Source organism: Meles meles, chromosome 15 (genome assembly GCF_922984935.1).
Source record: "Meles meles chromosome 15, mMelMel3.1 paternal haplotype, whole genome shotgun sequence".
In the NCBI taxonomy this organism is placed as follows: Eukaryota; Metazoa; Chordata; class Mammalia; order Carnivora; family Mustelidae; genus Meles; species Meles meles.
In genome coordinates, this window is record NC_060080.1 from 29,970,990 (window position 1) to 29,994,784 (window position 23,795).

The following is a 23,795-nucleotide window of genomic DNA, read 5'->3' on the forward strand; positions in this document are numbered from 1 at the left end:
ACAATTATCGTAAAATAAGAAGTTTAACTAGAAAACAGCAACAACAAAAACAACATAAGAAACCAAATATTAAAACAAAAGACAATTAACAAAATCCAACATCCATTCCTGATAAAACCTAGCAACGTAGGAATATAAAGGTGCTTCCTCAACTTGATAAAAATCATCAAGAAAAACCAATACTTAACACTAAATGGCAAAGAACTGAATGTTTTCTCTTTAAGGATCTGGAGTAAGACAAGGATGTTTGCTCTCATGTTTTTAATTCGACATTGTATTGAAGGATTTAGCCAAGGCAAAAGGTATCCATATTGGAAAAGAAGTTAAAAATGTCTTTATTCTTAGACAACACAATTGTTTATGTAGAATATCTGATAGAATCTATTAAAAGAGCTGACAGAACTTGTAAGCCAATTAACAACATCGGCATATACAACATCAATATACAAAAATCAATTGGATTTCCGTGTTAGCAACGAACAATTAGAAATTAAAATCTTAAAAATCAATACCATTTAATATAGCATTGAAAAATATTAAATACTTAGGGATAAATCTGACAAAAGATGTCTAAGACCTATAAATCGAAACCACAAAATGTTGCTAAGAGAAAACAAAGAAGACCTAAACAAATGGCAAGATAGAACATGTTCAAAGGTTAGAAGATTTAGTGTTGTTAAGATATCAACTCTTCCCAAATTGATCTATTGATTCATTGTAAAATAGCAGCATGAATCAGAATCCCAGCATGCTACTTTTCTAGAAATTTTTAAGTTAATTCTAAAATTCATATGGAAATGCAAAGAGCCTAGAATATATTATTTTGAAAAGGAACAAAGTTAGAAAGTTAACACGACCTAGTTTCAAGACTTATTATGAAGGTACAGTAATTAAGACAGTGTTATGGACATCAAATGTTATGGACATGGCACATAACAGAGTCCAAACAGACCCATACACATATGGACAACCAACTTTAAACAAAGGTGCAAAAGCAATTCATGTGAAGAAAAGATAGTGTTTCCAATGTGGTACTAGAACAAGTGAATACACATGTGCAAAAAAAAAAAAAAGAACTTTAATTCATACCTTGTACCATATTTAAAAATTAACTCAAAATGGATCATATATCTCAGTATAAAACTATGAAACTTCCAGAAGGAAACATAAGAGAAACCTTCAGTTAGGGAAAATTTTCTTAGATATAATATGAACAGCACAGTCTATATAAAAAAACTGGTAAAATGGACTTTGACAAAATTCAAAACTTCCCTTTTTTCCCTTAGAAAAGCACTATTTAGAGAATGAAAAGATAGGCCACAGTGGAGAATAAGTATTTGCAAATCATCTATCTGATAAACAGATACATAAAAACTCTATATAGTACTATCAAAACTCAGTAATAAGAAAACAGACAACTCAATAAAACAACAGACAAAAGATTTGAATACATTTTTCATCTAAGAAGATATGGATGGCAATAAGCATGTGAAAATATGCTCATCATTGGTCATTAGGGAAATATAAACTAAACACACAATGAGATATGTGTACATATCTATGAGAATGGCCAAAATGAGTAAGACGGATAATACCAAATGAGGATGTGGAGGAATTAGAAACCTCATACATTGCTATTGGAAATGTAAAGAGATACAAGTACTTTGGAAAAAATAGTTTGGCAACTTTTTAAAAAAGTGAAACATAAATCTATCATATAATCCAGTTATTCCATTCCTAGGTATTTACCCAGGTAGAATAATACATATGTTCACACAAAAACTTGTATACAGATGTTCATAGCTTTTTCCTAATATCCTACACTGGAAGCAATTCAAATATCCTTAACAGGTGAAGGAATAAACTAATTGTGGTACGCCCACACAATGACATACTACTACTCAGCAATGAAAAGAAATGAACTAGCAACACATGGAACAATATAGATGAATCTCAAGGTTAATATGCTGAGTAAAAGAAACCAGACCAAAAGAAAGCGCCCATGCCACATGATTCCATTTGTATAGAACTGTACAAATTGAAACTAATCCTTGGGAACAAAAAGTATGCTATCACATTTTAAAACTTTAAAAGAAAAAAAGTCATTGTTTAAGAGGAAGCCAGAAAAGAAATAGCATAAATCAGCCAAGTACTAACCTTGGCAACTGCACATCGAACAGCCATTGACCTGTCAGTCAAGAGGGACCTGGCATTCTTGTAAATATCACGATGAGAGGAAGCTGCTGCACCTCCCAGTCCATTCAGAACTTTCTGTAGGCTCATTAAGATTTCACTTCGCCCTTGAGACTAGACATGAACATAAATCAAAGCTATAAACTATGTTGTAAAACAAGTTCCATGTTTAAACAAGAACATACCAAAACACAAAAGTTTTCTGGGCTTCATGGTTTTGTAGTCTTACCTTTACACTGTAAACAGTAAGTAATGAAAAACAAAATAAAGTAAAATAAAATAAAGTAGCCTAGAAAGTACCTGAAAGTTAATAATTATTAACTTCAATTAAATAATATCTTGCTGAGAAATATGGTTACCACAAGAAAACATATTCTAATGTTCCCACAACATGAAATACAACTTAATGAGAACATGGAAACAATTTCAAAAACTTCAATATCACATCTTAAGGGTCCACACTTTGAGAATGTGAATGGGTAAGCCAAAAGTAGTTAAGTAGTAATATAAACCATCTAAAAGAAGACCCATCCAACACATTTAAAAAACCTGTTACAGAGATACAGTAAGCTTTCATCTTTTATAACTACTTCAAACTGTTTTCATACTCTTACAGTACTTGGTTCACATTTCTTGGAGTATACTCATTCAAACACAGATCTCTTCCACAAGACTATAAGCTTTTAAGAGGTCAGGGACCATGTCTTGTTCATCTTTATAAGCTTACTACCTGACAATATGTCCTCAATCATTGTTTTATAATAAATGAATAGGCAAGTAGTACCCAGAAGAAATGCTGTCCAAGAAATTTTCAGCCTTCCGAGATGGAGCAACTGGACTGTGAGAGTCCAGGGCTTGGTCTAGTTTTAGTAACACCAAGTTGATAAGGAACCTTCAAAAGTAACACCAAATTGACGTGACAAAATAAAACTATTTTTACTCAGTATTAGCTGCTGTGGATTGAACAGTGTCCTCCAAGAAGATTCGTTCAAGTCTTAAGCCCCATTACCTGTGAACATGACTTTATTTGGAAATAAGAAATTAAATAAGGACAAGGTCATAGTTGATTCAAGTGGGCCCTAATCCAATCACTGGTATCCTTATAAGAGGAGAAGAATTTGGAGGCAGAATACAGATGCACAGGAAAAACACTGTGTAAGGATGGAGTTAGAAGTGCATCTAGAAATCAAGGAATACTAAGGAATGCCAAGAATTGCCAGCAACCACTAGCAGTGAAGAAAGCCAGGAGGGATTCTTCCCAAGAGTCTTCAGAAGCATGGCCCTACCAACACCCTGATTTTGGATTTTTGCTTCCAGAATTGTGAGACCACACAAGTTTCTGTTGTTTTAAGTCACTATGGTCATTTATTGCCTAGGCAACTCTAGGAAACTAATACATTAGCTATGGCACAAAAATAAAATGGCAGTGCAAAAATATCCATATGGCTAAATAAGAAATAATGGGTAAAACTATTTTTGCCAAGGAAAAGCATTCTTTTCCTTCTCACTGAAATATAAGGTAATATACTTAAAGAAGGGGCAAGTAATATCTTTTGCAAGTAATACTCTTTTTTTAATTAACATTTATTGTATTATTTGCTCCAGCAGTACAGGTCTGTGAATCATCAGTCTTACACAATTCACTGCACTCACCACAGCACATACCCTCTCCAATGTCCATAACCCAGCCACTCTGTACAAGTAATTATCTTAAACTACCTTCTTGCTAAGCAGTATGAGTACCACAGTGACAGAAAAAAAGGCAAACATATATTTTTACTGACATCTAACTCCTGCCACAAGCAAAGAATTTAAATAATATTTGTTGTAAAACTTACCTCTGCACTTTTTAGAGATTTCAGAAGATTATTCACTGTCTCTGGAAAAGCACTTCCTAACATTCTCCCCATTTTTTCATAAAATGCTCCAACACAAGCCACTGCAGCCCTATAAGAAGTGATGTTTCCACCAGTCAGTGTTCAGATTAATAATACAATTCCACGATACCTTTCTAATTTTCAGAAATCAATTTGTATTGGTGCAGGATGCTTTCAGCTACAAATCCTTAATTCTCAACTTTCAAAAACACCTTGTTTATCTATTCTTAATGGTTAATCAACCTGTATTCTTGTTAGGAATATAAGAGAATAAATATATATTCACATATTAAATCATACCCCTCCTTTGGAAAGAAACCCAAGTATTCCTTTCATAAAGACTTCCTAAATTATGTCAGTCTACAATGATTCCTCCTCTTCTCTCATTATATATAAAGTTTAAAGTTAACCACTCATTTTGATAAAAATTAATCTATTTACTGTGTTCTAACTTGACTATTTAAGTGTGTATATCTTGGGGGGCCTGGCTGGCTCAGTCTGTAGAGCATGTGACTCTTGATCCCCTCAGGGTCATGAGTTCAAGCCCCAACTTTGGGCATAGAGCCTACTTAAAAAATAAATAAAAATAAATATAAGTAAATATAAATAATGTTATATCTTATCCTACCAGTGGAAATGTAAAATCTGGAAACAGGGAATCTATCTTACACATTTTTTTATTGCACACAGTTCCTGCCTTTTAATATACAAATAATAGTAAAAATTACTCTTCAAATATATTTTTATGGCTTTCATGGAACATTTGGCTATACAGAAGAAGAAATGTAACAAAAGCCCATCTCTTCAGGATAGAAGAAACCACTCCATCATCAGTTCGATGAATAGCAGAGAAGTGAGTAGCTGTGAGTTTAGTATACAGACAGAGTACAGGACAGGAGTGAAGAGTGTCATCCTAGAAGTCTGGCAGATCTGTGACTAAGTGCTAGAACCTGCCACCTAATAATAGCTATGTATCCTGAGCAAGTTTACTCTGAGGCAGAGATATTAAATACATATACCTCACTATCACATATGCAATAAATAGTAGAATCAGGGAAACCTTCACCTGGTTGACCCTAAATCCTATGCTTCTTTCAATATTCTCCAGGCTGCTAACAAAACGAAAAAGGACCGAGGTCACATGCCAGAATATTTAGGGAGTTCCTAAACAAAACCCATGAATCCATTGGAAATACATATGAATAATAAGGAATATATAGTAAACTCTACTTAAGCAGAACTAGAAAGTGATGTGTGGATTTGCTAAGTGGTGGAGAACTAAACCATCGAAGTATTAACATAGCTTCAAATTCCAAAATAAACTGGAAAACACTAGGACTCTCTAACCTCTTCTAAAAACCTCTGAGATCTACATCTATTCAAAACAACACAAAATCTAATCACAACATACCTGTACAGTTGAGAACAGACCTAAAACTCAGTGTCCAGGTTGGGAATAATCTCCCCATTTCCTCTCTAAGCTATTTCACTGGTCCAGGCCCCTTGCATGGCGTTTTAGAGATGTGTCCTTGGCCATCCTCTAGTTCCCAAAAGTAACTCTTCCTAGGTAACTTTATGTATACCAAAGGGTTCCTAATCTCCACTCCACTTGCCAAAACTACATTCTCAATTCAGAGCTCTGAAATCTGGACCACGACTTCAAGCTACCTACTACACATTGTCCCTTGGATGTTCCCTCCTCTACTGCAAATCAGCACACCCAGAAATGAACTTCTCACGTTCTCCTCATGACTCGTTTCCTCCTCTATTTTACATCTTTCTGAAAGGCACTGTAAATAAGGTATAAAGAACCTACTTTTGCTCCCAATGAGAAGTTTCCTTCACCTAGAAAACAGGTTGGCCAACTACAGTCTGTAGGCTAAATCTGGCCCATCATCCAGCCTGCCACCTGTTCTTGTAAATAAAGTTTCATTGGAACACAGCTCTTTTATTTACACAGAGTCTACGGCAGAGGTGAGCAGTTGTGACAGAGATGGATAGTCCACAAAGCCGAAAACAGTTACCACCTGGCTCTTTTTCATAAAGTTTGTCAGTCCCTGGTCTATCACATCCATCTTCCCATCTTAACCACTTACTTGACTAACCACCATGTGTCATTCCCTGTTGTTGATCTTCGGCTGATACTTCTTTGAGAAGCCTCCTTGACACTGCTCTCCCCTTAGGCCACAGATGAGTTATTTTCCCCTTGATAATACTCCTCACTGTACTACAGCTGCTGGTTTTCTTATTTGACCCTCTCATTGGATGCACCCTATAGCCATTAACCTTAAGGCTTGCTCTGGAAATGTCTATCCATGACCCAAGCCACAAGTATGAGCCAGGAGTTGGGTAAGGCCTTAATCTAAAGGTCAGTAAACTTGCAAGCAAAATGGTCTCTGTCTCAGCTACTCAATTCTGCCACTAGAGCATGACAGCAGCCACCACCTAAATGAATGGGCATGTCTGTATTCCAGTTAAACTTTATTTACAAAATAAGCAGCAGCCTGAATTTGGCCCAAGTCCTGCCTCAATCCCATCACCTAGAAATTCTTTACTTTTCTTTTCTTTCTATCCCAGCCAAGAATATTCTCTCCATCCAAATTTACTAAAAGACCTCTGTGCAAATTGCTGACATCATACCAATTCTCTGTCGTTTCTGAAAGTCCCAGGTGTGATGAAACAGCTTGAAAAAGAACTCCTTCCCCAGACCTACTTAGATCTTTCATTGTCAAGCAACACACCACAGGTTCCACTGACCTGGGCGTCTTTATGGTCAGTGGTCCTTTATTAAGATAAGTCACTCTAAAAAAAACCCAAAACGTCAGAGTAAGTACTTACAGTTTCGTTGGTAAGTAGGCTGCAGTATCATCTTTATTTCTGATAATATCATTACATTTATCAAGTGTTTGAAAAACTGTAAAAGTATCCCCAATGCTATAAAGAGCTGCAAGATTTTTAGCTAACAGTTTTCGTGTAGGTGGTCCAGGAGAACTACTTATTAATCCAGTTAATTGTTCAACAAGCTTTTTCTGTTTTTCCTTTACATCAGTCTGTTATAAAACACAAAGAACATTACCAGTTTTTTCTTACATATGCCTTTGCTACCTTTTAATCAAAATAAAAAATACTGAACAGTTAAAATCTAGATTACATTAGGCATAAGACCATAAATGAAAATTTTCAAGATAAGGAAAACTTTGGTAAGAAATGAATCATTCTTGGGATGTCTGGGTGGCTCAGTCTGTTAAGCGTCTGCCTTCGGCTCATGTCATGATCCAAGGGTCCTGGGATCAAGTCCGCATAGGGCTCCTTGCTTGGCAAGGAGCCTGCTTCTCCCTCTGCCTCTGCCTGTCACTCTGCCTGCTTGTGCTATCTCTCTCTGACAAATAAATAAATAAAATCTTAAAAAAAAAAAGAAATGAACCATTCTTTCCTAGATTAAATATTATCCTTCATTCCCCTCCAATGCCAAAAAGGTAGCTACCAATTAAAGTGACTACTCTAGATCCAAAAAGTTTCCACACCAACTTACTAAGAAACCAATAGTCAAAGGATGTAAAATACTGGGCATGAGGACAACTGAAGTCTTAGAACCTAGCAACGCTGCCCTGTAAAAGCAAAGTCAGTAGTTCATAAATTATAGGTCACTGAAGGAAACTGAAAGAAACTTTAAGAGCCGTAGACAGCATAAAAAGAAAAATTCAGATATACCATAATCAATACTGAGAGTTCACTCATTCATTCAAGAAATGCCAGTTGTGCACTTATTAGATGCCATGCACTATTCCAGGCACTGGGATGGAACAGTGAACACAACAGTCTCTGCCCTTGTGAACTTATAGTCTAGTGGGGAAAGACAGAGTTTACCAAATAAACAAATGAATAGTGTAAGGTCTGTTTTGTACAGATTTGTAAGAAAAGCCCTCCCTGAAAAGAAGTGAAGGTGTGAGCTATGCAGACATCTGCGAGAAAAACATTCCAAGCTAAGGGAACAAGGGCAAAGGCCTTGAGGTGGACGCTTGCTTAGTTGAGGACAGCAAGACAGCCAGTTTGGCTGCAGCAGTGTCAGGGAGGAAGTAGTGGATCCAGATGAAGTTGGAAGGGTAGAAGGGACCGGACTGTATAGCGCCTTACACACCACTGTAAGAATTTTCTATGTCATTCTAAGTAGGCACTTGAAGCACAAGAAGAATGCAATCAGAACGTTTCAACAGGCACATTCTGAATACTGAGCAAAGAATACTCTACAAGCTATATGGTTGGAATATAGCGAGCACTTAGGAAGCTACCCAGATGAGAGATGAGGATGGGAACAATGGCAATGATGACCAATAACTGAATTCTGGACATACTGGGCGGATAGAACCAATGGACCTGCTGATGTGTATGATGTGAAGTTTGAGAAGAAGAGAGAAGTCAAGAATGACTCTAAGGCTTATGACCTGAGCAACTAGAAGGAAGAAATGGTCATTTCCTGAGAAGATGAGCACTAGGGAAGGGACAGGTCTGGGATGGGAAAATCAAGAATTTGGCTTTGAGTATCTTAATTTTGAGATGCTGTTTAAGAAAGAGGTAGTTGGGTATCTGGGAGTTATTACTGTATAGATGGCAGTAAAAAATCATGGAATTATGATATCATTGAAGGAATAAATACCTACAAATACTTTTGTATTTTTCAACTGCACAACCAAACAAAAAATAGAGTAAGTGTTTCAAGGTAGAGCATCAACTATATCAAAAACTGCTGATGGTCAGCTAGGACAGAACACTGACCACTGGTTGGAAGAATCGGAGATTACTGATGACTAGACAAGATCATTTCAGTGAAATGTAGGCAACAAATTCTCACTTAGAAAGAGTTTAAGAGAATATAGAAACTTTGAGCTAAGGACTGTAAATGAATCCATGCATTAACTTTGTCTCTCCAGAAATACTACTAAAACTATACCAAAGGGCAACCCGTTCCCGCCCCAAAAAAGCCCAAATCTACAAGAGCAAAGAAAATGGTAAAATAATTAACAGAAAATATAGAGGCCAGGTATCTCGAATAGGGAAAGCTGAGAAGAGACCCAACTTACATCACAGAATCCCATAAAGCTCATGTTTGTTTTGTTGTTGTTCAAAGCTCTAGGCACTTTTGGAGGAGGGAGAGAAGTTGCGCCTAAAGCTAGAGGAAATGGTTGAGAGTCTAGATGCCATAAGACTCTCACACATCTCTCCTCCACTTCAGACTTAGGGAGCTCAGCACAGCTCTGAGCTGGGAAAACTGCGCTGAAGACAGGGGGATTAAATGGAAGTTTACATACTGGACATTGAAGTCCCTAGCCATCCCGAATCCCTAGAATCCAGGAAGCTGGTGACACACCCTAGGACACTAGAGTAGAAATGTCCATTCCAGGGAATGAGTAGCTATGAGAAACCTATGATACCAATGTCAGGGATTCCTCAAACAACAGGACTAGCTACAGTGAAGCACAGTTAATGAACTTCATCCTGCCCAGGGAACTTACTACTCACTCTTAAATTTGAACAGATGCCAAACATCATCAGGTATTTGAGCAAAGTATCTAATATTAAAGACAGAAAATAAAACATCCACACAAGGAAAAGCAACTAGGATAAAACAGATTGTGTAGGAAGAAGAAAACAGAAAGGGAAATAAAACTATTATAATTCCTCAGAGAGATAAGTGAAGATACTGGGATTGCTGGATGGCACTTTAGGACCACTTGAAGTTGGAGATAAATGAATTTAAAATGATGGCAGTCATATCATTATATTTTTCTCCAGTCACATTCAGTTGTCCAGGCAGAGACATGAAGTAGGCAAAGGTTAAAATGAGATTCAGGTTTTGCAACAAAACAGAAAAAGGACAGACAAAAATTCCTATTGCAGTGTTACATTCTCAATTCCATAAGGGACCTCAAAACCTTTCCAAAACATAATGCTTGTTTTATCACAAATCATGAACATTTAATAAGCTTCGTTATGTAAACCCAGCTGGAAAAGAAAAAAAACAAAAAAACAAAAAACCAGTATCATACCTTGTTAGCAGCAACCAAGACTTTATCAAGAAATCGCAACCATTCAAAGATAAAAACTGGTCTCTTTGCTTCAGTGATTTGAGCCAAAGCTTCTTCATTTAGCAATAAACTGTGGGCTAGCTCCATTACTGAAATTTAAAAGTCACACCTAAACAAATTAAAAAGTACTTGTAAGGATATTTTTAATGTTAAAAGTCAAGTTTAATGAATGTAACCACTAAAAAAATGAAAAGTAGGGCTTTACTTTTCACTTCATTTGGGGGAAATTTACATAATTTCTTTGAGATAAAACCCAAGAACCGAATTCTAAAGGACCAGCGTAAAACAAAAACAAACATAAATGAAAGTCATGCGTGGTGAGGAAGAATGAACAAAGGAATAAACAAAAAATTACAATAAATTTTGTAAATAGCAGGGCACCTGGCTGGCTCAGTCAGTAGAGCCTGCAACTCTTGAACTTGGAGTTGCGGGTTCGAGCCCCTCGTTCGGCATAGAGATTACTTAAAATATAAAATATATAAATAGATATGGCAAATAAGGCATTATTCCAGAAGAAAAATGCGTAGCAAAACACATGTCATTAACTTATTCTATAAATGGTAAAACTTCAGCACCAAGATCAAACACCAGCTGGGCCTGACAATCCATCCTCCTCTTCTCCAGCCCACTGCTCGGTGCACAGCACCCTGACCCTCCCCTGGCCCAGGAGGACGTCAAAACTCCCAGCATAAAGATGTCAAACTGGGTGTCTCCAAAAGCCTTCCTGCGGGGATGGGGTGAGGGAGGCCACATCCCGTTGGCAGAAGCTTCAGTGGCAACCCCGGGCGCTGCGGGAAATGCAGCCCGTAGATGCTGTGCACGCTGCAGGTCTGGGTTAACCCGGCTACTCGGAGGACCACCATAGCTCAGTACCGGGCCTAGGGGAAATGCAAGAGCCCGCCGCAGGCCTCAACAGGGCCATTCGGGCTGTCAACCGCAGGTGACGGTGGCCCGGAACCGAGCCCGGAGACTGAGAAAGGAAAATGTTCATTACAAACTCGATTTTCCTCTCCTGCCTTCTGAAAACGTAACGGGGGCGCAGGGGATTGTGTGCGTGTCACCGTGCATGCTTTGGCGGCAGACGGGGGCGACCTCACCTCCTACTCTGGCAGGGGCTGAACAGCTGAGTTCCGGGGCGAGAAGCATCGGCCAAACGACCCGGATGCCCCACCTCCTGCACTCCGGCCGGCAGGAAACGAAAGGAGAACGCATGCGCGGAAGGCTGGTCTTGCGCAAGCGTACTAATTACATCCTCCTAGTCCCGCCTGCCACAGGTTTCCAATTGATTGCTCGCTTGGAAACTCAGGTGGGACCTGAGGCTCAGAAGTCCCACGCAGTAGGGGGGCGCATGCGCAGCGCGCGCTCGCTGGAGCTGGCCGGGGGAAAGTAGAGCTGCCAGGTAAGGGGGTGGGGACGCTGGGGACGCCAGATGGAATGGTAAAAGGTGGTGGGCTGTGCGCTTTTTCTGACTATCCCGTCACACCGTCACTTACTGCCCGCTCGGGAGTCGTTGCGTCTGCGGGATGCTTGCAGCTGGGATGGGCGCGAGAAGGGAGGAATCAGGGGTCCCTGGGGTGGGGATGGGGAGGACTGAGGCTTTTTTGGTTCGGTCACTACTATACGTCCAGCTGCGTAGCTCTTCTCTCCCCTTGGATGCGTAGTGGGTTTCTCCGTAGGTCTGAAGCTGCCTTCTTGTTGCCGCCTCCCTGCCGGCTCTCTGCTGAAACAAAACAAGACAAACCTTATCCGAACCAGACTTACAACGGTCTAACCACTCTTAAAAACTGGTTAACTCCCTTCTTCCAGGTATTCAGACGAAAAGCCTTGGAGTAATCGTTGACCTCGCTCTTTGACACACCCCTTCCCATCTATTAGCTCTACCTTTAAAATATACGCAGAATCCCACCACTCCAAACCACTTCCACTGCTGTTACTGTGTCATCGGTGCCTGGATTATCGCTTTACGAAGTTTGTCCTTACGCTTGATTTGAATGGATGATGCTAAAGTATATTGTACCCACAAAGGGAGAGTTAAAACAAAACAAAACAAAACCTGGAACCCCCATTCAGATCTCCCTAACACTTAAGAGCTAAATGGGTCCCTTAAAAATGATCTGAACCCGGTTTGCAGTAGCTAGAGCACTGAGACCTGGATTTTTTTGTGTTTAGCCATACTGAGCCTTAGTTTCTCCAACTAATAAGCTGGACTAACTATTCCTGCCTTATATAGTTGTTAATGATTAAATGGAATAAAAATGTTTGAGATACCGGGTAGGCCCTAAACCATTATGTGTAAAAGTACTATTATTAAAAATGAAAAATTTGAAGTTTAGAAACAGTGGGTGAATTACCACAAATGCTATGTATAATCATATATTTTTACCTTATTATAATAAAAAGAAAAAATGATAATGTTTAAGGATGCACACATGGCTGATGAAACTAGGAAGTAAGAATATTATACAATTGGTAGGGAACAAAGAGGACTCCTAGGTAGCTGACTAGGGTCGTGATATGGGTAATGGATTATATTATCTATTACTGTATAATAAGTTATCCCAAAATATAGCAGCTTGAAATAACTATAATCACTTATTCTCTCACATCTTTATGGGTCAGGAATTTGTTAGTAGTTTAACTTAGCTTAGACTTTCTTAAGAAGATGTAGTGAAGATGGTAGCCCAGGCTGAATCATTTGAAGGTTTGACTGGCACTCAAGGCTCTGTTTCTAAGATGTCTCAGTCATGTCTAAGATGTCTCAAACATGTTCCAAGTTTGTAATGGTTGTGAACAGGGCTCCTCAGGTCTTCCTATGTGGACCTTTCCATAGAGCTGCTGAAGTGTCCTCACTACATGACAGCTGACTTTCTTTAAAATGAGTAATCTAACCAGAGTTAGAGTGATCTAAAAGCTGTAGTGTCTTTTATGACCAAGAAGTCACTCTCCATCATTTCCACAATACCCTATTGGTTACAGGTCAATCCTGGTCACTGTGGAAGGGGATTCTGCAAGGATGTGGAAAACCAGGAGGCAGGAATCATTACAAGAGTGCTTGCCTCATAAAAGTACATTATCTGTACATCTGTTTTAAGACATGATGACCTAGGGAGAAAAGTGTTCTATTATTACAAAATCACAAGGTAAAGACTCTTCTTGTTATTACCATAGCTAGACATTTAGAATTTATGGTGTTCGGGCCACAGTGGTAGGGAACTTGTCTTTGGGGTTTACAGCCTGGTTAGGAAGAATACATTAAGAAGCTATAAAAACAAACAAAAACAGTACAGTAATAGTTTTCCCATCCAGTGTAATTGTCCAAACTCTCAGTTGCAGTTGGCAGAATCCCTACTCCAAGTTTAAGTCATGAGGAAATTTATTAGCCCATCTAGCTTGGAAGAATTCTAGATCACAACATCAAAGAAAGCGCTATAAAAATCAGAGTCTTAGGAACTAGAGTTAGAGACTCACTGCTTTTAGGACTACCTTTGTCCATTTTTTTTTTTAATCTGGTTTCACTCTGCGGAATAGAATCTCTTCATATGGCCAGGAAGGTGGCCATTTAGAGCCCAGCTTCACATACTTCCAGTTCAGAAACCCCAGTGAAGGTATCTCTTTTCCCCCACAATCCTATCGTGTAAGGAAATAGATGCTTATCTGCCCTGGTTAGTTCATCACTCCTGTGTTGCTGGGACATAGTGGACCAGCACTATGGTATAGTCCCTGGTACAGAGTACTGAGATTGCCACCCTCCACTAGAACCACATGGAGAGCAGAGGGCTAGGTTTCCAAAGGAAAGGATGCAGGTAAAAACAGCATGTGTGCACTGCAACCAATGACTCCCCTTTGTAACTAGCCACTGGACCAGCGGCATTGATATCACCTGGGAGCTTATTGGAAATACAAAACTTCAGGCTCTAGCTCACAATCAGACTCTGGATTTTAAGAAGATCCTGAGGCAATTCCTGTACATAATAAAGTTTGAGATGCACCTTTCTTGATAATTATGTTATCCCTGTAAGGGAAAATAGTTACATGATTTTAACTGTTTTGGATGGAAACTCTCCTCAAAAAATGTTTCCATATAAATGAGATGTTAATTGTATCAAGTTCCAAAGGAGCAACTTGGACATGAAGTGCTGTAGAGCAATGCCTGGAATGGTCAGGACAGACTGCGAAGGAGGCTCACCAAGGCCCAGAAGGAAGGAAATGTCTGTAGTATGTTCAGAGGCCAATGAGAAGCCCCTATGACTTGACTATTGAATCCTAAGGGAGTGTCAGGGGTCAGAGTCTGAAGGATCCCTTCTGCTATTGTGTTAAAGTGACTGGTCCTCCAATGCCTACAGTGTAAAGCTTATTGAAGGATTTGAAACAGGTTAAATGACCTGACTTATTTAAAAAAACAAAAAACAAACAAACAAACAAACAATCTGGGGCCACCTCGCTGGTTTAGTGGGAAGAGCACGGGGCTCTTGATCTTGGAGTTGTGAGTTTGAGCCCCACATTGGGTGTAGGGATTACTAAAAAAAAATGAGCTTAAAAAAAAGCTGTCCTTAAAAAAACAAACAAACAAACCACTCTAGAGAGCATGTAGGAAACAGATTGGAAGAGGAGAGGCCAAATGCAATGAGACCAGTTAGGAAGTAGTTGTAATAGTTTAGGTGAGAAAGAAATGCCTTAACTATAGGAAAAATGAGGGGTATTGTAGAGGAAGTCTTGGCAGAGGTTCGTAAGAGGTCAGGGATGGGCAGATAGTAGTGACATTCATTTGGAAATAACAGGGGATGAAGGAGACTTGGGGTAGAAGAGAATGAGTTGTTGGGGAGCGTCACACAGAAAGATGCTGGGAGGCACTTGAGTTTCTGGGAGAGCTGCAGAGAGAGGTCCATTTCCATCATAAACTAAAATAATAGGTATTGTTACTTTATTCTATTTGATTTGTAGATACTTTTGCCATATGAAGTTGAACATGGCGGAAGAAGAGGACTATATGTCTGATTCCTTCATTAATGTCCAGTGAGTAAAGATGTACACCTCATGTAATGGTATGTAGGAGATTCCTAAGTAATGACATTGATTTTAAATTGCGAGTTGGAAGGTTAGTTTACTGCTTTATGGAAACATCTGCTACATTTTCATACAAATATATTAGGAGCCTTTATTTCCCTTTTAATGCTAAACATTGACTTCTGCCTTTGGTTCTTGTTACTCTCCTCTTTCAAGGAAATTTCTCTTCTGCTTTATTTTATCTTATTATCTCTTCTAATTAGTATTCAACTTTGCTCTTTATTGTTTCCAACCTCCTAGAAAAATTAGTGTAAAATTACTATTTCAACTCTCTGCTTCCTTTAGTTTCCTACAATCTGGCACCAGCCTTCATTATTTTTATTAAGACAGCCATTCTAGAGGTCACTGATTATGTTTTAACACCAATAATAACCAGTAATAACAAAGGTGATCATAGAAGTGCTACTGAACTTTTAAGCAGTGTCAAATGAGTAAGTAGCAGAGTTATGAGAAAACTTCATGTACTCATCCAAAATCCCCTTTTCCCTTATTCTTCAGACAAGACATCAGACCAGGATTGCCAATGCTGAGGCAGATCCGAGAAGCCCGTCGAAAAGAAGAAAAGCAGCAGGAAGCTAATTTGAAAAATAGGCAGAAGAGTTTAAAAGAAGAAGAACGAGAAAGACGTGATATTGGGCTGAAGAATGCACTAGGCTGTGAAAACAAAGGGTTTGCTCTGCTCCAAAAAATGGGATATAAAAGTGGTCAGGCCCTTGGCAAGAGTGGTAAGTTCCATCTAGACAGAAGCAGGTGTTCCTAACCACCAAATGCTGATCTGTTGATGAGTACCAGAGACAACTCTTTACCCAGCTGCACCGAAATTTAAACAACTTGGCTGGTCTCTTAGGTGCTAACAAGCATATAGAGAACTTTCATCTTCCTTCACCACTTTAGACAATGTTTGCCATCAAGAGCTACTTATTAGCCCAGCTTAGTCTTGAATGTGCTAACATCTGGGATGAACAAGACTTAGAATGAAGGCAGCATCTAAGAATGGTGACAAGAGAAGGGTTGAGGAGTGCAAGGGCCAAAGGACAGTGGAGTGATGTTGAGGAGGATGGCAGGACTCTCCCTGCTCGCTCTGTACCTGTGGCAGCTGCCTAAATGAGCATCTGCTGGGACAAGCTCAATTCCTGCTTCCCTTTTAGAAAGTGAGACTGTTAATTGAGATGGAGCGGTCATATGTTTGTAGTAAGCTGTCTTTCTCGTCTTCTCTTCTTTATTGTAATGACTTTGATCCTTACCCAGCAAGGCTTTGGTTTCCCTGGAGGCTGCCGCCCTCTTGGACATAGAGTCCAAGACTCATAGAAACTTCTGGAAACCCTGCCTTCTGAGGGCATAGGGGCCTGTGGGTCAGCCTTACTAAGGAGCAGGTATTTGAAGGCAAGGGAGGTAGTTGATGATCGGGTATAGTCAGTAAGCTGGAGGGGTATATATAGAACATTGTAACATTGCATACCAGGCTTGCCTATAGTTTGCGGAAGAATATCTAAAGTAGTTTGTGTGCTTTGTTCTCTTTTCTTAGGAGATGGTATTGTTGAGCCAATTCCTCTCAACGTCAAAACAGGTACATAATTATTTTTGAGCATATTTACCAGTAATAATAACTTACGCTTAGATCTAGCACATGTATTTGCTTACTAAATACTTTTTTATGGTAGCACTCTTAGAGTTCTTGTCATAGGAAGCCCTCCATAAGATGTTTCTTAAACTTCTAAATCTTTTAAGCTAAAAAATAAAAGTTTGTGTGCGAAATAAAATTTAAATCATAAAAATATGGGAAAAAATTGTAGTGATCATTAAAAATGCAAAGCTACTTTTGTCTATTGAAATGCCGTCAAAGTTTTCTAAGACAGATTTATCCATTTAGTGTTTTTCTTAATACTTTGGATGAATTAAAGAGAAAAATAAATATTTTATTTGTTTGTTATATTTATATGAAAGTATGACAGTTGATCCTATTTTCCCAATTTAAAAAATTTTATATAGCGTGACTGTCTTAGGAGATCAGAGTAATGATTTTTGTATAAATCAAATTGTGTGTTTGGGTTTAGGAAAAAAAAATCTGGTGTTTTCTCCTATTGTTCATGTTAAAGGATTTTAAGTGCTTGTCCTCCAATTAGAATTGTGTGTCATTTGCAAATATGTTAGTTGCCATGTTTTCAAGTGTGAAGCCAGCAGGCTCCTCAGCAGAGTTTGCTTTTTAAACAGGGAAAAGTGGTCTTGGTCACGAGGCATTACTGAAGCGGAAAGCAGAGGAAAAACTAGAAAGCTACAGGAGAAAGATTCGCATGCAAAACCAAGCCGAAGAAACAGCTACAGAGCAATTTCGGTAACACCTTGTACTTGTGCTGGGTTGGGTTTTGTCTTGTCTTTACTGGGGTATGTTCTCCGGAAGCTGGGCACATAGAACGGGCAAGGAGAGTACAGACTCTTCGTGGACTGCTGTCTTCTTTCAGTGAGACTGTAATTGATTGACTTGATTGGATTTCTTGTTTAGACTGCGATTTAAACATAAGCACGATGAAGTGAAGCTGGAAGGGGACCTGAGGAGAAGCCAGCGAGCCTGCCGCCAGTTGGACACTCAGAAGGCAAGCCTTTCACCTGTGTTCAAATTGGAACACTTTTTTTGCACCCAGTGTAATTTGCCCTCTAATTAGACCAAAAAAAGAAAGAAAAGAACTCACGAGCCTACTGTATCTAGCCTGCTACCCCATAAAGCTTTCATTTAATGGGCACTACTGATCTTTGATGATTGATACTCAGATGACTTGTCCACTGCAGGAACCAGGGTGGTCTGAATTACCCGGTAAGCCTCAAATAGCGTTTTTATATTTAATTGTTCTTTAATATTTGAGTATCGATTACTCAGAGCTGATGCGTGTGAAAATCCTGTTCACCAGAATATTTGATTAACCAGAATAGCCTATTTTTTAGTCCATATTCAGTACCTCATGCATCCCTAACTAGTAAAATCATGGTAGATTACTATTTTAGATGTCAGTGGTTTTTAAAATTCTATTTTTTCTTTTTTGTTTATTTTGCTTTGCGCTTATTTGTCATTTTGATGTTTCCATCAAAATAAAATGGCTTCATTTGAAGTCTCAAAAACGTTTGTGAAATTTCCCTCATATGTAAATAGATCTCTGGAAGCCATCTCTCACTTTTCTGTATTCTCATAGCATTTTATTTTGTGTCTGTGTCATGACACTTAAGATTTCTAGCTTATATGTATTAATTTATACCCACTAGGCTACGTATACCCAGGGCTTCTTGTCCGCACTAAACCGGCAGCAACTTGGGGACAATATTCCAACTGGGTTTTCATTCCCATGGTTCATACAGCACAGTGCTTGACTCTCGAGGCAATTCAGAAAATGTCGAATTGAGGGCGCCTGGGTGGCTCAGTGGGTTAAAGCCTCTGCCTTCGGCTCAGGTCATGATTTCAGGGTCCTGGGATCGAGCCCCACATCGGGCTCTCTGCTCCGCAGGGAGCCTGCTTCTTCCTCTCTCTCTGCCTGTCTCTCTGCCTAGTTGTGATTTCTCTATGTCAAATAAATAAAATATTTAAAAAAAAAAGAAAATGTCGAATTGAAAGAATACGAATTCATGTTGACATGAACATATTTGTGTTTAACTGGGAATAATTTTCCCGTTTTCAGAACATTCAGGTTCCGAGGGAAGCGTGGTACTGGTTGGGGCTTGAAGAGGAGACTGAGGAAGAGGAAGAGGAAGAAAAAGAGCCAGAGGAAGATGAATATAAGAGTGAAGACTTAAGTGTATGTTTTGCCACCAGTTGTTTGATCAGGGGGTCTCAGCCTTGGCACCATTTTTTTTTTAAAGATTTTATTTATTTATTTGACAGACAGAGATCACAAGTAGACAGAGAGGCAGGTAGAGAGAGAGGGGGGGAAGCAGGCTCCCTGCTGAGCAGAGAGCCTGATGTGGGGCTTGATGTGGGGCTCGATCCCAGGACCCTGGGATCATGACCTGAGCCGAAGGCAGAGGCTTTAACCCACTGAGCCACCCAGGCACCCCGTCAGCCTTGGCACCATTAAGTCTTTCAGCCCAGTGATTGTTTGGGAGCGGGAGCCGCTGTTCTGTGCCTCCTAGCATCAGGCCTGGCCTCCATGCAGCAGATGCCAGTTGCATCTCCCCATGACAACCAAAAATGTCTCCAGACACTGCAAAATGTCTCTGTGGGGAACAATCAGCCCTTGTTGGGAACCACGACATTATAACTTTACCAACACTTCATATAATTTCTTCCTTTAGCTTCAGTTTACATTCTCATCTCAGCTCTAGTTTGGATGATGGATAAGCTGCAAATGTAAATTATTTTAATTTCTACCTTATTGCCTGTTAAATTTCTGGAAGTTATTCTATAGGAGTACCTCTCTCCTCTACCCACAAACAAAGCAAAAAAAAAAGTTCAAAGGAAGTAGAGATTATTCAAGAAAGGAATCCTATTTCTGCGGTTGTTTATATATGAGCATTTTGTAGGAAACATTCCCAATTTGAAAAACCAATGTTCCACTTAGCTGGGAGAACATTGGTAAGAACTTTAAGGACAAAGGGAGACAGTGTTCACTCTCAACCTACTGGGGAGGAAGATTCTTTGAAAGTAGAAGGGGTCTTTAAAGGAGGCTGATTAAAACAGAGCCAGCCCAAGCTTCATTTTCTAAATGTTAACAAGTGGTCTCTTTGTGTCTGGCAGACTTGTGAAAATATCAGGGTGGCTGATAAACTGGGATATGTTCTAATATACTCTGCCCTTTACACTTCTACCTGGTTAAGAGAGTAGCAGATTTACGGCCTTAGGCTAATTTGGCAGGATCCAAAAGACCAGAAAACCAAGATTCTCTTCAGTTTGAACTATTAATGTGCCTGTGTCCTATGTCTAGGTACTGGAAAAATTACAAATATTGACTGGTTATTTAAGAGAAGAACACCTGTATTGTATTTGGTGTGGAACAGCCTATGAAGGTAAGATACTTGGCATTTTTTCAAAATATTGAACACAAATGTTCTTTAATTTTTTTTTAACTTTGATTGTGTGTGTGTGTGTGTGTGAGAAAGTCACATTCCCCATAGACAATGGAAATTCTTTTTTAAAGATTGTATTTATTTGAGAGAGCGCGTGCAAGAGAGCACAAGCAGAGGGAGAAGCGGGCTCCCTGGAGCCGTACATGGGAATCGATCTCAGGACCCTGGGATCATGACCTGAGCTGAAGGCAGATGCTTAACAACTGAGCCACCCAGCTGGCCCTGACAATGGAAATTTCTTATTCTATCCAAATGACAATGTGGGATCAGTGTCTTAAAGCAATAGTGGATATAGAAATAATTGAGGTCTTTTTTTTTTTTTTTTTTTAAATCTATTTGAGAGAGAGAGACTGAATGGGGGTGGTGGAGGAGAAGCAGTCTCCCAACTGAGCCGGGATCCTGACTCAGTCCCTGCACCCTGAGATCATGACCTGAGCTGAAGGCAGACACTTAACCGCCTGAGGCATCCAGGCATCCCATTAACTGAGGCCTTATTAAAGATGCTTTTAACTTTTCAAAAACTAAGTGTGCAGAAGGGAATTTTTTTAGTCTTCTATTTCAAAAGGAAGAATTTTTGAGTCTTGGGGATGATTTGTTTTCATGCTTTATTTTTTTTTAAAGATTTTATTTATTTATCTGAGAGAGAGAAAGAGAATGAAGGGGAGAAGGTCAGAGGGAGAAGCAGACTCCCCATGGAGCTGGGAGCCTGATGTGGGACTCGATCCTGGAACTCCAGGATCATGACCTGAGCCGAAGGCAGTCGCTTAACCAACTGAGCCACCCCGGTGCCCTCATGCTTTATTTATAAAGAGTCTTTCTTGAGCTATAGTACTTGAAAGATATTTAAAAATTTTTAAAGACTTTTATTCATTTATTTGAGAGAGAAAGAGAGAGAGAGAACAAGCAGGGGGAGCAGCAGAGGGAGAGGGAGAAGGAGGCTTGCCTCTGAGCAGGGACCCTGATGCAAGACTCGATTCCAGGACCCTGGAACCATGACCTGAACTAAAGGCAGATGCTTAACTGACTGAGCCACCAGGCACCCCTATTTAAAAATTTAAAACTAGCTTTTTGGGGGCCTGGGTGGCTCAGTTGGTTAAGCGACTGCCTTTGGCTCAGGTCATGATCCTGGAGTCCCCAGGATTGAGCCCTGTATCCAGCTCCCTGCTCAGCAGGAGTCTGCTTCTCCCTCTGACCCTCCCTCTTTTCATGCTCTCTCTTAATCTCTCTCTTTCATTCTCTCTCTCAAATAAATAAAGAAATTTAAAACTAGCTTTTGTGTAGTTAGATATTGTCCCTGAACTATAAAAATCAGAATCTTGAAATCCACTCCATTTTTTAAAATTTTATTCTATTTTAAGGAAAGAAAGGGGTTTAAACCTGGCCAGATGTCTTACAGAGCCACATACTTTCCCTTTTAAAACATTCACCCAAGTTGCCTCTTAACTTGAATTTAAGGACTTTTTGCCAGTTAAGACTTGTTGGTTCTTATTGTATCTTTCCCTAGTTTAGCTGAGTAAGTAGCAAACACAACTACAAAACACGTTATGTTAACATGATTTTCTGTAATAGTTCACCATATAAGTCATACTAATCTTTTATTTTCCTCACATAAATCACAGATAAAGAAGACCTCTCTTCAAATTGCCCAGGACCAACTTCTGCAGATCACGACTAAGACTATTCTCAATAAAGTAAAAACTTGGAAAATGTCACTATTACCTAAAAATAGACAATTGAGCAGTTAGAATTCCCAAATTATGCCAGTAAAGAAAAGGGGCCTTTTATATGTTGTGTTCTTTTTGTAACTTTGGAAGTACTTTGTATTTTATACTTGTTCATCAACTTCAAAAAAATAACAACACTATTTCAGAACACAAGTGTTATAGACATGTGTAGTTACAATTCATGACTCGATTGTGATGCTTCTGGGGCTTAAGAATACCTCTCCTATTCCCCTCTTCACTTTGGAACAAATTGAGAAATAAGACTTGGGAGTCAGAGAGATATCAAAATGTCAGCTTTGTTATCAGTGAAGCTGAAGTAAAGAGCAAGGTTGGCTTGTTCTCCTATCAGGCTCCCTAAAATATCTCTGCCTGGACACAACTGCGGACCTCTGCCTTGCCAGGGATAGAGCCCACCTTTGCATTCAGAGACCATTCAGCTTTCAAGGTGAGAGAAAACACCAGGGGCTGGGCCACACGTGCTGGGTTCCTGCTCCCAGATCGCTCATCAGATGAGAGACCTGTCTCTCGAGAGGAATGAATGAGGATTTATGGAGCTTGTTTCCCACATTTCTGTCTCCCAAGGAGCAAGAAAAAGTTCCATCCCTCCATGCAAACATGACGAGGAGGGAAGGGTATTTCCCTCGGTACGACTGGTATCAGAGGCAACATTCCATTAATGCTATTTCAATCTAGCCAATTTTAGAAACAAAATAGTTATGATACTTCTGGCAAAATCATGACTTTTCATGAAAGTGTGAATATCCATTGTAAGTGAGCGATTGCAGGTTTTGGCCAACGAAACTTAAAATTGGGAGTTACCTTAAATATCTGGTGATCCAATTACTGAGTTTGGGAGCCCTTGGACAACATTCCCAGCAGGTGGTAATCCAACCTCTGCCTTTATTTTTCCAGACTCAGAGAGGTGACTGCCTTAAAATGGGTCATTCCATTGCTGGGTAGCTCTATGTGATTTTTAAAGTTATTCTAAAATCTGCTTCCCGGTAATTTAATCAAATACAGCTAAGGACATACCATGTGGCACAATTCTAAAGATCTTCAACCAAAATGTGACATCAAAAATCACAGAACTTTTTTTAAAGTTCCCAAACTCAGGTGCTTCCCGAGTGATTTTGATTCAGCTGGTCTAGGATAATTTCTGGATATTTGTATTTATTTTGAAGTTGTTTTTTTTTTTAAAGATTTTATTTATTTATTTGACAGAGAGAGAGAGATCACAAGTAGGCAGAGAGGCAGGCAGAGAGAGAGGAGGAAGCAGGCTCCCTGCGGAGCAGAGAGCCTGATGTGGGGCTCGATCCCAGGACCCTGAGATCATGACCCAAGCCGAAGGCAGCGGCTTAATCCACTGAGCCACCCAGGTGCCCCTTATTTTGAAGTTTTAAGAATGAGTCTGATAAGCGCCTGCGGATAAGAACTAGCGCTACAGGCTAAATGTAGAGCACTGTTATCTTCTGGGGTACAATTTTACAGCTCACCTTTCAGTACCATTGAGCAAGAGATCACCCTCCTCCCTCTTATTAAAAACCACACACTCAAAAACACAGCAAAAACCAACCGATATTTGTGTTAAGATAATCAATAATACAACTTGTATCAGCCTCTGACCTAATATGACCTAATTCATTTGTTCTCAAGTTTAGCTTGGGAAGTTTAAAAAGGAAAATATAGTGTGGTACCCCCAGAGATTCTGATGTAATTGGTTAGTGTGGCCTAAGCATTACTACGCTTCATTCTGTGATGCAGCAGAGCTTGCAAATCACTAGTTAGCTTCTAGGCCTCCATTCTTCAGA

The 23,795-nt window shown here is 39.5% G+C and overlaps 2 protein-coding genes across 5 annotated transcripts in view; one reads left to right on the forward strand and one right to left on the reverse strand.

The window, feature by feature from the left end:
* The window catches only part of HEATR5B (HEAT repeat containing 5B), a 105,758-nt gene extending 94,436 nt beyond the window's left edge, over positions 1 to 11,322 (reverse strand). For 2 of the 3 annotated variants that reach the window (XM_045979445.1, XM_045979443.1), the window contains exons 1-5: positions 11,251 to 11,322; positions 10,115 to 10,262; positions 6,909 to 7,120; positions 4,032 to 4,140; positions 2,158 to 2,307 (exon numbers count right to left, since the gene is read on the reverse strand). In XM_045979445.1, coding sequence (XP_045835401.1) covers positions 2,158 to 2,307; positions 4,032 to 4,140; positions 6,909 to 7,120; positions 10,115 to 10,240 — 597 coding nt within the window. In that variant the 5' untranslated portion in view covers positions 10,241 to 10,262; positions 11,251 to 11,322. Of the gene's footprint in view, positions 1 to 2,157; positions 2,308 to 4,031; positions 4,141 to 6,908; positions 7,121 to 10,114; positions 10,263 to 10,534; positions 10,554 to 11,250 lie in introns of those variants that run through there. The other variant, XM_045979444.1, reaches the window with a different exon arrangement.
* An 82-nt stretch (positions 11,323 to 11,404) lies between these two features.
* Positions 11,405 to 23,584, forward strand: GPATCH11 (G-patch domain containing 11). Of its 2 annotated transcripts, XM_045979009.1 has the most exons (10): positions 11,405 to 11,552; positions 13,130 to 13,293; positions 15,095 to 15,166; positions 15,716 to 15,942; positions 16,743 to 16,784; positions 17,429 to 17,549; positions 17,718 to 17,808; positions 18,880 to 18,996; positions 20,122 to 20,203; positions 21,883 to 23,584. In XM_045979009.1, exons 3-10 carry the CDS (start codon positions 15,108 to 15,110, stop codon positions 21,936 to 21,938), a joined length of 795 nt encoding a protein of 264 aa, XP_045834965.1. In that variant the 5' UTR covers positions 11,405 to 11,552; positions 13,130 to 13,293; positions 15,095 to 15,107; the 3' UTR covers positions 21,939 to 23,584. The 2 variants fall into 2 exon arrangements, with proteins under 2 accessions (XP_045834965.1, XP_045834966.1); XM_045979010.1 differs by lacking the exon at positions 13,130 to 13,293.
* Positions 23,585 to 23,795: the final 211 nt, after the last annotated feature.